Raw genomic sequence first — 13,703 nt, 5'->3', positions numbered from 1 at the left:
TGTTGAGATGGTGAATTGGTGGGTTTTTGTTAAATGTGAGCCAAAATCTTCACAATTAAAAGAACCAAAGACTTAAACTACTTCAGTCTGTGTGCATTTAATTTTATTTAATACACAATTTGAGTTGAATTAATGAAATGAACTTTTCCATGACATTTTAATTTATTGAGATGCACCTGGATAAACATCTCCAGTTTCCCTCGGACAACAAAACAGATTGTGGACACCTTGGACAAATCATATGGATATGAATTTTAAAAATGCATCTTTAATGTTTCAAATGCAAAGACAATAAATTCTCACAGGAGTAAAGGATCAATTCTGAAACGTTTTTTTTGCAGAGAAGGGTCACAGATTTTATCTAACATGTTTATTGAAAGTCTTTTCCCACAAATTGTGTGTGTGTAGAAAATAGACATGTTCTGGGAAAGTAGTATTCTTCAAAAAAGCTCAGAATAACCATCAAAACATTTTTTTTAAAGAAATATTTATTTTATCTTCTGAACTATAGACCACATGGGGAAAAAACCATTCATACATTATATGCTGACAAAACATGAAGGAATTTATGAAACTAATCTTGGGAAGCAGCAGCTTGTCTCACATGATCTTCTTTATAGCAAATTCAGCATCCATTACTAGACCCGAAAATTTTGACATTTTTACGATGATAACTGCTTGCAAATACTACTTTGTCAATACTGCATACATTTCCATGTGCTCAGTCACACACACACACACACACAATTTACAACAAATGGACAATTTCCTATCTAAATCCACACACTCTCTGTGTGCAATTTGAGTATTCAGTGCGGCAAGGTCTGAAGAGTAGGCTACCAACAGAATTTTTGAGCATAAATCAACCCTTGATAGACTGTACTGGCTGGGCCAGCCCAACAAAAAACAAATGTTTACAATAGGAATCACAAAAGTCTGCTTAAACTGAATATCAATAGGCTGTTACATTCTGCAGTACATCATTCCTGACGACAAAGTCAGTTCTCTACAGTCTGGGGTATGCATTCTTTTTTAAAAAGCTTTACATATACATATTTAAATAGTAGCATTGCAACTCCAGCATATTGCAATTTCACTGAATGATAAAAATGATGCACAATGATCTTAGTTCGATCTTACAAACGTGCAGCTAGTCAGTAACCACCAAAGTTATATGTACAACTGAAAATGGGGAAGAGGGATGGTGTGATTTGACCACATATAGTAGCTAGTTTAAATTCTTCTTTTTGGCAGTTGGCAGCAGAAAACCATGTTTCTTTCGAACTACGCAACGTGCAGTTTGCACCAAGCATCACACTTTTCAGGAAATAAAACAGTCAATGCAAAAGTTATTTAATATGGAGATATTAGGCATATAAACTGTCCATTTGATCTTTGGTGTGTTGAGTGATCTACAACAAAACTCGTTTTGTTTCCAGTAGCATCCCTGCAGTTTAAAATAAGACAGTTTGGCTGAGATACAAAACAGATTGTACATCACAGAGAAAATGCAGGGTCAAAATGTAATGGCATTGGTAACAAATTTGACGTTTTCATAGAATACAAGACATTTTTTTTATACCTCGATAACTGGATCATGAAAAGTGGTCATAGAGATGACTGGATATATGGACTATGAAAGCCCATTTCCACCACATAAAGAAAAATCTTTGGTAAATCATAAATATGACATGAAAAGATGTACTATTTATACAAAAAAAGTCAAATTTGAACATACTAAGACAATTATGAGATAAAAAAATTTAAATTATGAGTATGTATAAATTGTACATTTTATCACATTAGGACTGTCAACATTTTGACACATTTTATAATTTGTCATAATTTCAATTTAATGTCATAAATTGTCATATTTTACTTTTATCTCAAAATAATGGCTTATGTCATAATTTACTTTTTATATTATAATGACTTAATATTGTCTTTGTCATATTTCTGATTTAAAAAGCATGACTAAATAGGTAGGTAAGAGAGTAAAGACCCATTTAAACTCAGAACGATAACTATAAATATAACTTTAAAGACAACGATATTAGTGTCCACACCAGCGAACGATCTTGTTTGTTTATTCAAATCACAAGTGCAACTCAATTCTCAAATCGCGATTTTCAAGCTCGTTACAGCAGGATGGATTCTGATTGGATGTCAATGTTTGTATCATTCATCAGCTGGAAAAAAAATAGTTCTGAAAGTGCTTCCAACGATATCGTTTCTCTGTGCCTTTATCGTTATAGTTGTGGTGTGGACTCTGCTTTTCTTTAATACTGAGAACGATATCTTTATCGTAATCTTTATAGTTATTGTCCTTGTTTAACTTAAAAAATAAGGCAACTTGGTGATGTGAGCCTAAAAGCAACAATGCTGCAAACATGATAAGACCAGGAATGTGAATTAAAAAAGTAAAAAGGGTAAAAGCAATATGTACACAAACTTGCTGCACACAATAAGTAAAAACATGGCACAGAAAATGCAGACATTCTTGTAGCCTGAAAAGATGCTTGCTGAAGGCCTAGAATCTTGATTTGTACATTCAGTTGTGAGGAGGGCTGATAATCCAGAACAGTCAGGAGCCACCATCAGGTTCTAGCTCAGGTCAGTGGAGGTTCCACTGATAGCACGGAACACGTGAACAGAGTTCTGCAGCAGGGATGGCATCATATCCTCCTGGAAGATCTGAGGGGCGGCAGATGAAAACAGGATAAGGATTTGGGAATGAAACGGGAGATTTGGAATCATGTTATTAGGTGATAACGGAATCATTTAAGGATATAGCAACTGGATGCACAAAAATTTCAAAGAAAAGACGAATACTTTTATGCAACAAAAGCGGTTACCTAGAACTCAATCTATAGCACATGGCAGCATGATGAAGAAAAACAGAGACACATTAGAAGCAGAAGAAGTAGGACAGCATTACATTCACAATAACACCTCAAACTAAGAAAAGAAAAATAGCACTTTACAATCGATTTCTTGGGTTTAAACTTCTAAGTACTAGTTTTAAAGATGCAGTGACATACAGATTTCGAAACAAATTACCACATACTCACTTCCAGTAGCAGTTCAGTTTTTAATAATCACGATGACGCAATAAGCCATAGTAACAAAGACAAACGCTTGCAGCACTTCTGCTGGTGGAAACTAATGTGCGTTTAGACTAGAAACTAATCTATTACAAAATATCTTAATTAAATTACATCCTGATCAGAAGAGGACCGCAGTGTTTCCAATACTGTGACTGTATTTTAATGACGATTTGTGCATGAGAGAAAATACATTCACATACAGGAGACGAGAACTGACTTGTTTATTGCATGAAAATTCATATGTATTAGGGATGCACCAACCAGGTATCCGCTCCAATACTGCCATTCTTTGCCTAATTGGGTATCGGTCAAACAGGGCTGATCCAAATCAGATACTGTGTGTGTGCTATTGTGTGTTACTGTTAAGCCGCACAACAGGCATAAAATCATTATAAAGCACAATAAAGTTCTGGTAAACAATATACCAAGTCTTCTGAAATGTGAGATACATGTGAATATTTAAGTCCCCTGTGGCTGTCAGTCATCCTCCATTCAGCATTCCCATTATTATACTTGATTTGAAGGTAAATGTCTATGATTTTGCATAAAATGACTTTAAATTGTCTGGAGTTTACTGTTGTTTCTGAATCATGTAACTTGTTACCGGGTGTCTGTTAGGAGTAGAAAAGACTATAGGTTTTTATCGCACACAGTAACAGAAATGTAAAACTGTTTTTTTTTTTTTATATCCAAATATACTGTTGTGAAAGAATGATTATCAGTTCCACACAGAGATACAGAAATTCGACGTTGGTTTAAAAGAAAACAACTGCACTGGTATCGAATCGCTATCAGAGGCGAAAAAGGTGGCTCATCGAAGCATCCCAAATATGTAAAACTACTTAAGGATTATATTGTATTATAGGATCTACATACAATTAATATTGTGCCTTTAAACAGTTTTTACTGTAAATAATAACAACTGTCAAATAAAACATATTTTCTGACTTGAGCTTGATTTCTGACTTGAGCATTTTCAATAGTTTCAAGCTAATTCTGGCCTACTCAAAAAAAAAAAAATTAAATTACTATAAGTACCTGCATTTTGCCAACTTCACCTAAATGGTTACATTCACTCGTCAAGAAGACTAAGTCAGATTAATTTAATGACACATGTTCTTCTAGGGACTTCTAGGGGAAAAGACTAAGAAAAAGACTAAGATAGATTAAGCTAGCCTCATTTTTACAATGTTCACTTTGTAAAACCATAAAATCTTAAACCAAATGTTAAAAAATTGTCTGAAAAGTCAACACATTCATCAATGGTCACCAACCAAGATGAAAATGTTTTTTTTTTCTGTGTTTAGACATAATATGACTGCTTTTAGGATTAAACTGTAAAGAAACTGGTCCTTAATCAAGGTTTTCAAAGCAAAGGCTTTGTGCTTCTATGGCTAAGTGCATTGATGTTTTGATAACAAGTGTTAAAAGTCTGCGATGTGCACAAATATTTCATGGTGTGCACAAAAAATTTAATGGAGCTGTCAGTTAATTCAACTTTACATTTTAAAATATATAAATATCACTGTGGCAGATGTAAATCATTAAATATGTCTAAATAACAAATGGCCTTTACTGTAAATGTCAATAAATCACACTGAATGAACACATTCAATTAGAAACAATGATAATCTGCATTTCCATTTTTCAGTCAAGAAGATGGTATTTTATCAGTAAGTTATTCTTAGAAAACAAAAACAACACCAAAATATAAAAAGCGTTTTTGGAAAGTTTCACTCTCAAAGTCTTCATCAAGTGTGTCATCTCAGGACACAATCTCTCCAGTAAAACTGAGCGTGCAAGACAAACCAGTTCAAACCTGTTGTGCTGTCACTGTACCAAACAACAAACCTGTCTGCCAATCACTGACTTCAGGTCATAAGAGTAAAAAATAAAAGCTCCAAACCTCAGTGGTTCTGAATAATAATTTCTAAAGCAGTGGATACATGAAGTAATTTTGATTGTTTGTTTGTTTTTAACTGAGGGAAATGGCCAGTTAGCCCATTTCCTGAAGTCTACATGGGCGAGAGTATAGATAGATTTAATCCTAATTCAGTCTGTAATTGCTACAAACTTATTGCAACCACAAAAACCATCAAAACCACTACACAGGGTCCAAAGTCAAAACTGGCCAAGCAAATAAATGCTAGCAAAAACTGCTATTAACATGTGAAGGTTGACTTTTGAACTTTTTTAGAAAGTGGATCATAACGCACATTGTAGATCAAATCAGACATAAACGAAAGGAGTGAAAGCAATCCAAGTGAAAAGACTTTCAAACCATTCAGATTTTCACACATCATCAAACATCAACAAGTTTTTTGTCTTTTTTTGTCAAATAGCTTGGTGTGGCAATACATTTCTGGGGTTTAGGTACCGAGAAAAAAAAAAAAAGGGAACAAAATCACGATGGGTCAACATTTTCATGAGAAGTGGCTTTTTAGAGAGAGATACCATGTAGCAACTAATAATGTAATAACTGCACATAATGTAAAAACTGCAAAATGTAATAAATATGACATTATTGTTGAAATAATAATGTAATAATTTTCTCAAAACTTAAAATCTTGAGCTCATAATGTAATTTTTCAATGTAATAATTTTTCAAATAATGTAATAGGTTATTGCATGAGAAACGTATTACATTATGAACACACTTTGGCAACTTATAATGTAATCACAGTTCATAAGGTAATACCAGCAGCACATCATTTAAAAATAATAATAATTATTATTATTACATGTTTACAATATCGTAATTATCTTTCAATATAATAAATTGAGCACAAAACAGGCTTAGTAGGCTACATTGTGAACTTCAAAATAAAAAAAAAGTGTACTAATTTTGTGATGATGACATGCTCAAGACGATGTGATCGCTTCGCTCCAAAGCGAAAAGCTTGTATGCGTTGCACCTGCTACCTTTTTATGCTCATACTGAGATCAGTGGCAGCTGGATGCAATCATCACATGCCAATGTCCATTAGCTCGTTTAGTTTACACTCAAAATAGACTTGTCTCTCAAAGCGAGATCCCATACAAGTCACGTTGTGACCGACAAATTGGGATCTCGCTTTGAGAGACCAATAGAGGCTGACTGAAAGGGAATTAGAGTAAATAAAAACTGGGCTGTGTGTGTGTGTAATTTATATTGTAGTACAAAATCAAAACTTTCATCCAGATTTGTTTACCACAGGCTTTAATCTACACATAAATTGAAAAACCCCATCATAAAACCCCACAGGAAAATCTCAAAGGAACCTGCATGGAATTAAACTTCCAGGTTCTCTATTGTAGTAGTATTTTAAGTACTATTTTATTTTTGCTTGATATTTTGTATATATATATATATATATATATATATATATAGAGAGAGAGAGAGAGAGAGAGAGAGAGAGAGAGAGAGAGACAGACAGAATGACAGACAGACAAACAGACTTCAGACAGACAGACAGACTTCAGACAGAATGACAGACTTCAGACAGAATGACGGACAGACAGAGAGACAGAATGACAGACGGACAGACTTCAGACAGAATGACAGAAAAACTTCAGACAGAAAGACTTCATACAGAACGACAGACAGACAGAATGACAGACTTCATACAGAACGACAGACAGACAGAATGACAGACTTCATACAGAACGACAGACTCTGGACAGACTTCAGACAGACAGACAGACAGACTTCAAACAGAATGACAGATGGACAGACTTCAGACAGAACGACAGACAGAGAGACAGACTTTAGACAGAACGACAGACAGACAGACAGATGGACTTCAGAAAGAACGACAGACAGAGAGACAGACTTTAGACAGAACGACAGACAGACAGACAGACAGATGGACTTCAGAAAGAACGACAGACAGAGAGACAGACTTTAGACAGAACGACAGACAGACAGACAGACAGATGGACTTCAGAAAGAACGACAGACAGAGAGACAGACTTCAGACAGAACGACAGACAGACAGACAGCTGGACTTCAGACAGAATGACAGACAGACAGACAGACAGATGGACTTCAGACAGAACGACAGACAGACAGACAGACAGACAGACTTCAGAAAGAATGACAGACAGACAGCTGGACTTCAGACAGCATGACAGACAGACAGACGGACTTAAGACAGACAGACAGACAGACAGATGGACTTCAGACAGAACGACAGACAGACGGACTTAAGACAGACAGACAGACAGACAGATGGACTTCAGACAGACTTCAGACAGAACGACAGAGAGACGGACTTAAGACAGACAGACAGACAGACAGACAGACTTCAGACAGACAGACAGACTTCAGACAGAACGACAGACAGACAGACAGACAGACAGACAGACAGACAGAAATGGCCAAACAAACATACCGGCTCGTGGATGATATCAGTAAGGTCCTTCACCATGCTTTTGAAGTTAGTCTTAAGTCCCTCATGATACTCGTACTGATCCTCCTTAATGAGTCTCTCATTAATCTCCAGAGCCATACTGCATGCATTGACAAATTGCCTGCAACAAATATAACCAAATGTTTAAGCATAACAGAAACAATATAGTAATATAAACAATAAAAAAGTAGCAATTTTAGTTTTACCATGCTAATGTGTTATTTTTAGCTAGTAGTTAAATGCAAAAATTTGTCTGATTTAAGTTGAAAATTTTACAGGGTGGAAAATGGACTTGTATTTAAAAAAATAGAGAAAAATATAAAATAAACAAACTGTGTTAGGAAAAAGTAAAACTTTTATTTAAATTTCAATGGGAGTGCTACAAACAAATTCCGTTTACAAGAATAAGATATCCTGGTATGATAACTAATACATTCCTGCAGCATGGCAAGTTGATACATGATGTTGAATAAACAGGGCTTGCAGTTGGTTGCTTCTTTACATTGCTAACTTCAGCTTCAGCTATTTTTAGTAGAGTCACTATTCTCTTGATATTAAAGTTTTCAAGCAGCTTAAAGACTTTACCAGATGAGCCTTTTTCAGTGAGAATTTCCCTAGTTTTAAATATATATATGTTATGTATATATATATATGGTATGTATATATATATATATATATATATATATATATATATATATAACTAGGAAAATTCTCACTGAAAACATTACAGATATTTGTATCGATCTTTCACATACATCTTAATTCAGAAACCATGTATCTATGTCTGTTTGCTGGTTTCCATGTAACTGTTGTTTAACCAAACCATACCTTTCCTTGTTATGTAGCCACATAGTAATCTGTTCCCTTTCTAAGTTCAACAAACTGCAAAAGTAATACCTGCATATCTGAACAGCACATACCTGAATATTTCCTTGAGCTCCTTTACTTTCTTACTGGACTGACCAGATTTAGATTCATCTAGGAAAGCTCGGGCATAGGCCATCGGACCCGCATTCACCTAAAAGCCCAAAAACAGTATAAAATGCATGAAATGATTGCCTTCAAATTACCATTAATGAAAACACTGCTCAGTATACTCAAAATGTGGTCACATTATAACAAAACTGCCAAAAATATATATATATATTTTTTTTCCTGTTATAGGCTAACAGGAATTTTGCTTTGAATGAAAGTAAATTTAGCTTGTATGTAATTTTTGTCTGTTTAATCATGTGCGTGTCTTTAAATCACTGAAGTCAAGACTGGAGACATTTAAAAATATTCTGCAAATGGTTTTCTTGCATTATAATGAGCAGTTTACGATAATGTGGGGGGTGATGAAATTGTGTTAAAAATGAAATTAAATAAAACCTCAAAAGTAACAGTACAAACAAACCTCTATTTTTCCTTTTTTTTATTTAGACCAGTTTAAAATTAAGTAAGAATACTAATACTACCATAATGTATGAACCCACTGTAGATAATAAATCCTAATTATTATTATCACAAAAATATTGATCTTACTAAAATTATGCTTTGTTATGCTTATACAAGTCTCAGGATTCTCTGATGATAAGAAAGTTCAAAAGAACATTCATTTGCAAAAAGGAAATCTATTGTAATATATATCTCTTTACTATCACTTTTGATCAATTTAATGCTTTCTTGCTGTATAAAAGTAAAAGGTCCAGAGTGTGTAATGCATATTAGTACCTGCACACTAACACATCCTTGGAGTTTGAGTTGAAGTTTGATCATGTCAACCTTTTGATTAGAGCAGAGAGTAATGAGTTCAGCACTCCTCTCTTTCATCTCATCTATTGCGACATCAATCGGTTTCAGCTCCATGTGCTTTTCTCCCACTACCTCGATGCGCTTCTTTACATAGGGAAATGAGCTGGCCGCTGTAGACAAAACAACACACGCAGTCAACAAAACAGTAATCTTTTGACAAACATCACTTAAACAAAAGACAATGATCATGATCTGATAGTGGCATTGCAAATGTTTCATCTTTGACTGACACACACCTGCTGTTTGAAGAAGCCGGCTGAAAACAGTCATTATCTAAGTGATATTTTGTAGTCACTCACAAAAGTTGTCACACAAGTGCGTGCCAGTTTGCAAAATAGACATGTTTTGGCCCATGGGGATCATGTTATTGCCATTGTGAGTGGAAAACTTTTTTCTTCTTAGTTTCATCAATTATTAAACCGACGTTATACAGTATTAAACACACGCCATTTTCTTTGGGTTATGAAGATGGATGCTGCAACTAGCATGTAAATGTTTCGAATCCACTGTGAGACACCAATGTGTCCCTGAGCAAGACACTTAACCCCTACTTGCTCCAGAGGCGTGCAACCTCTGACATATATATAGCTGTTGTAAGTCACTTTCGATAAAAGCGTCAGCTAAATATAAACGTAAGTGAAAAATACCATAAATGATCGTTCCATCTGTGTATGAAGCATGAGTCACTTCTAAAATTGCTATTATTGACAGCAGTAACCATAGCAATGCTTCAGAGTTTAGCAATTTTCACTGAACCACAAGTCACAGATTCACTGTATTTTTTTTTTTTACTCTCTGAAGACTGATACGTGTTTAAATATATCACATTAAGGACAAGATGTTCAGTTCGAGAATCAGAAAGAGAGTTTAAACAGCTGATAAAAGCATCACAATAATCCACAAGTAATCAGCACAGCTCCAGTCCATCAATTAATAAAGCAAAAAGCTGCATGCTTCACCAACAACTTTTTTTTTTTTTTTTAAACCAGTGCGTCAGGAAAAAAATACAAGCCCTGTATTCATAACATTGCTTTCTCAAGTGAAAAAGTCGTCTCGTCTGAATCGGGACAGAAATATGCACTGTTGTGGATACTGTTGTGGAAACGGTCCAGCAGAGTCCTAAACAAATATGTCGGTCTATTTTGATTCGAGAGGAAAACAGAGGATGGACATTTTCTTTGAAGGAAGCTTTATTATGGACTCTTTTTTTGGCCAGAAGCAACAGTTTGAAGTTAAAAACACCTTAATGATGAATTTGATTTCTACAAACATGCAGCCATTTGATTGATTGATGGACTGGAGTCGTGTGGATTATTGTGATGTCTTTATCAGCTGTTTGAACTCTCATTCTGACGGCACCCATTCACTGCAGAGGATCCATTGGTGATGTACTGCTACATTTCTCCAAATCTGTTCCCATGAAGAAACAAACTCATTTACATCTTAGACAGCCTGAGAGAAGAATATATATATTTTTAAAAGTTTCTTTTTTGGGTGAACTACTCTTTTAAACAATAAAGTAATAAAACAAACACACACCTTTTAGATGTGCAAGTTAAAGGGGCACAATAAATAAAGAAAAAAATATAACTGCACACTGATTTCATACCAAGTGGAGATCAATATTTGTAACTAATAAACAATGCTTAAGTGAGTCTGCGGTTATATTTTATGCATTAAAAGGTGAAGTGGACATGTACACAATGCAGATTTGATGTACGAGTTGCAAAAATGCTTCAGATTTCAAAGATTACGATGTACTGGGAGTTATGCCAGATCTCCTGCTGTCTGCTTACTTACTGGTAAGTACCGTTCGCCGCTTGCACTGTTCCTCAACCGCTCCTTGTTTCTTTCCTCCTAGTGTGTACGGAGTCTCGAAGACGAAACGCTGGATGTTGTGGCACTTCTCAAAGTCTGTCTTCCTCTCTGCCAGTTCTTTCTCATCAAAGTAGGGCTTGACATATGTGACCTGAATGTAGGCAAACTTTGGGTCTAGATCTTTCTGGTTAACCTGTGGGTAAGATCAGTAAGGTTATGTGTGGTTACTTTAATTTATAGAAAAGAAAGGGAGATTTCAGAGTTTACTGGGGGAGGCGAGGGGGAGATAATGCCTAGTAGTTTTGAATTTAAATACTCAAAAATATGCAAAGATGGCACGCTAGTTGTTTGTTTGTTCTTAACATAATCGAGTCTTTCCTGCACGATGACTCAGACGAGCTGCTGTTCATGGTCATCTGAGCACAATACAGGAAGCTGGAGAGTTTAACAGAAACTTATGGCTTCTTACTTTGTTAGAGTCTTGGATGATTTTGACATTCTCTGCTCCAAACTTTTCTCCGTAGAGACTTGTCAGGCGAAGGGAAATTTCAGGCAGGCCTGTTAGCTTTGGCTCTTTGTAGATGTATTCTTTCCCATCCTCTTCTTCAAAGAAGCTCTGAGATCCAAAAATAAATGAAGTCATTTTTTATCTTTTCTTCAAAGAATCCTGATAAATGTATCTCAGTTTCCACAAAAGTATTAAGCAGGCCAACCGTTTTCAACACTGATAATAAGAAATGTTTCTTGAGCAGTAAATAAACATTAGAATGATTTCTGAAGGATCATGTGGCATTGAAGACAGGACTAATGCTGAAAATTCAGCCTTGTATCACACAAATAAATTACATTTTATATTATATTACAACGAAAAACTTGCACAATTAAATTCCACAATATAGTTATATACTGCATCAAAATATGGCTGTTTTTGCTGCATTTCTGATCAAATAAATGCATGCTTCCTTCAAAACCATTAAAAATTTCACCTACCCCAAACTTTTGAACGGCAGTGAAAACATGTGCTTGATGGGACACTTGCTATCTTCTCGAAACATATTTTAACCATCAAGGTATGAACCAAAATAGATGAATCTAAAAGCCTGACAATGTCTAGACACTGACGTCTGATATCAGTCATACAAGCGATACATGATATAAATTTTTTACAAGGAGAAGTAACTTTGGGAAGTGGTAACAAAAAAGCAAGTAAAAGCTATGCATGTCAAATGTTGTAGTATGTTATCAGTTGAACCCACCTGTCCATAAAAGGCGACTCTAAAGTAAGTTCCCAGCAGACGCCGGCCAGACTGCATCACCTCTAATATCTTCGCATAAGCTCGCTGCAGTGTGTCATACAATCGCCTCAGTTTCTACAGGAGAAAGAGAGAAATAACAGTTATGTGAGAGAGCATGGCATTTTCATGCATCAGTCTTCAGTGCTGTGCTGTAAAATGTGGTGTCAAAGTATTTTTTGCTTAAAACTGTCAGTTTTGGCTTGCTTAATATGAATAGTGAAAAGTGCAACTTTAACAGATTGCTTGACTTAGCACATTTCTCGACATAAAACGAGATGACTAAAGAAAGACTAGGAACAAGAGCAGGAAATGGCAGGTCGGATGTGAGGAGTGTCTACAACTGTGTGTCAACTTAAAAGTGTGTAAACTTTAATAAGGATGCTGATGTCTTTGTTAGCAAATGTACATATTCTAAAGTCTCTTGCAAACAGTTTTCCTCTGAACTGACTCTTTATTAGAGCAGAGTAAATTGGCTTAGGCAAAAAAAAAAAACATGCATGTTCTTTCATGACACGTATTCTTCAATAAATCTTCCTGTCCGACACTGTGGTGCCATTTACTCAAACATCCAATGACAAAGGTATGGAAATTACTGGGAAAAAAATATGTCAACACATTGTCAATATTATAACAACACAATATTCATTCATAATTTATGGGTGTCATTTAAAAAATTGAAATGGAAAGTCAAATGGAAGAAATAATCTAATTAAACACAAAAACCAGTTTAAATAATGATGAGCAGGTGGTAATTTATTTGCATAAGGCAAAGGCACAAAATAATCACGGGTTTTCTTATCTGTTCACATTTGTTAGCTGCTTTATTAAATGGATCATTTTTCTAACTGATGTTTTTTTTTTTACATTTATTAACACCAATATAAATAAATCACACACAAAAAAAATTTATTTTAAGAAATATCATAAAAAGCAATGCAATAAAAGTGACACGACTTTGTTGCTGTTTAACCGAGTGAGATAACTCAAGAGCTTCAAAGTCCAGGTTTGCAGGCGTTTCGGTTGGAGGAAACGGTTTTAACAGAAGACAGACTTCTGGAAAGGTCAGACTTTTAATGATGGTGTTGGCACTGTGGGAAATTTTCCATCTTAGAAGAGTTTGTTTATGAATGGCTTTTCAAACAGTGGCTACAGAAAGCCGAGGACCATGTTTCTTATTTAATTTAATTTTTACATTTACCAAACGTGGTTTATGTCAGTGCAAATGCTAGCAAGTGTTCGCCAAGGCATTGCTATGAGGTTACTATGGTACTCTGGGTGGCTACTAGCTCAATTATAGC

General features: G+C 35.2%; 1 protein-coding gene across 2 annotated transcripts in view; it reads right to left on the bottom strand.

Moving 5' to 3' along the window:
* Positions 1-252: 252 nt before the first annotated feature.
* LOC128017257 (dedicator of cytokinesis protein 11-like) overlaps positions 253-13,703 on the bottom strand; it is a 66,401-nt gene continuing 52,950 nt past the window's right edge. For both annotated transcript variants that reach the window (XM_052602553.1, XM_052602554.1), the window contains 7 exons: positions 12,367-12,480; positions 11,580-11,726; positions 11,093-11,303; positions 9,212-9,402; positions 8,419-8,516; positions 7,481-7,619; positions 253-2,694 (listed from right to left, as the gene is read on the bottom strand). In XM_052602553.1, coding sequence (XP_052458513.1) covers positions 2,605-2,694; positions 7,481-7,619; positions 8,419-8,516; positions 9,212-9,402; positions 11,093-11,303; positions 11,580-11,726; positions 12,367-12,480 — 990 coding nt within the window. In that variant the 3' untranslated portion in view covers positions 253-2,604. The remainder of the gene's footprint in view (positions 2,695-7,480; positions 7,620-8,418; positions 8,517-9,211; positions 9,403-11,092; positions 11,304-11,579; positions 11,727-12,366; positions 12,481-13,703) is intronic.

This window comes from Carassius gibelio, chromosome A7 (assembly GCF_023724105.1).
Source record: "Carassius gibelio isolate Cgi1373 ecotype wild population from Czech Republic chromosome A7, carGib1.2-hapl.c, whole genome shotgun sequence".
Taxonomy (NCBI): Eukaryota; Metazoa; Chordata; class Actinopteri; order Cypriniformes; family Cyprinidae; genus Carassius; species Carassius gibelio.
This window is presented reverse-complemented; position numbering and strand designations above follow the sequence as displayed.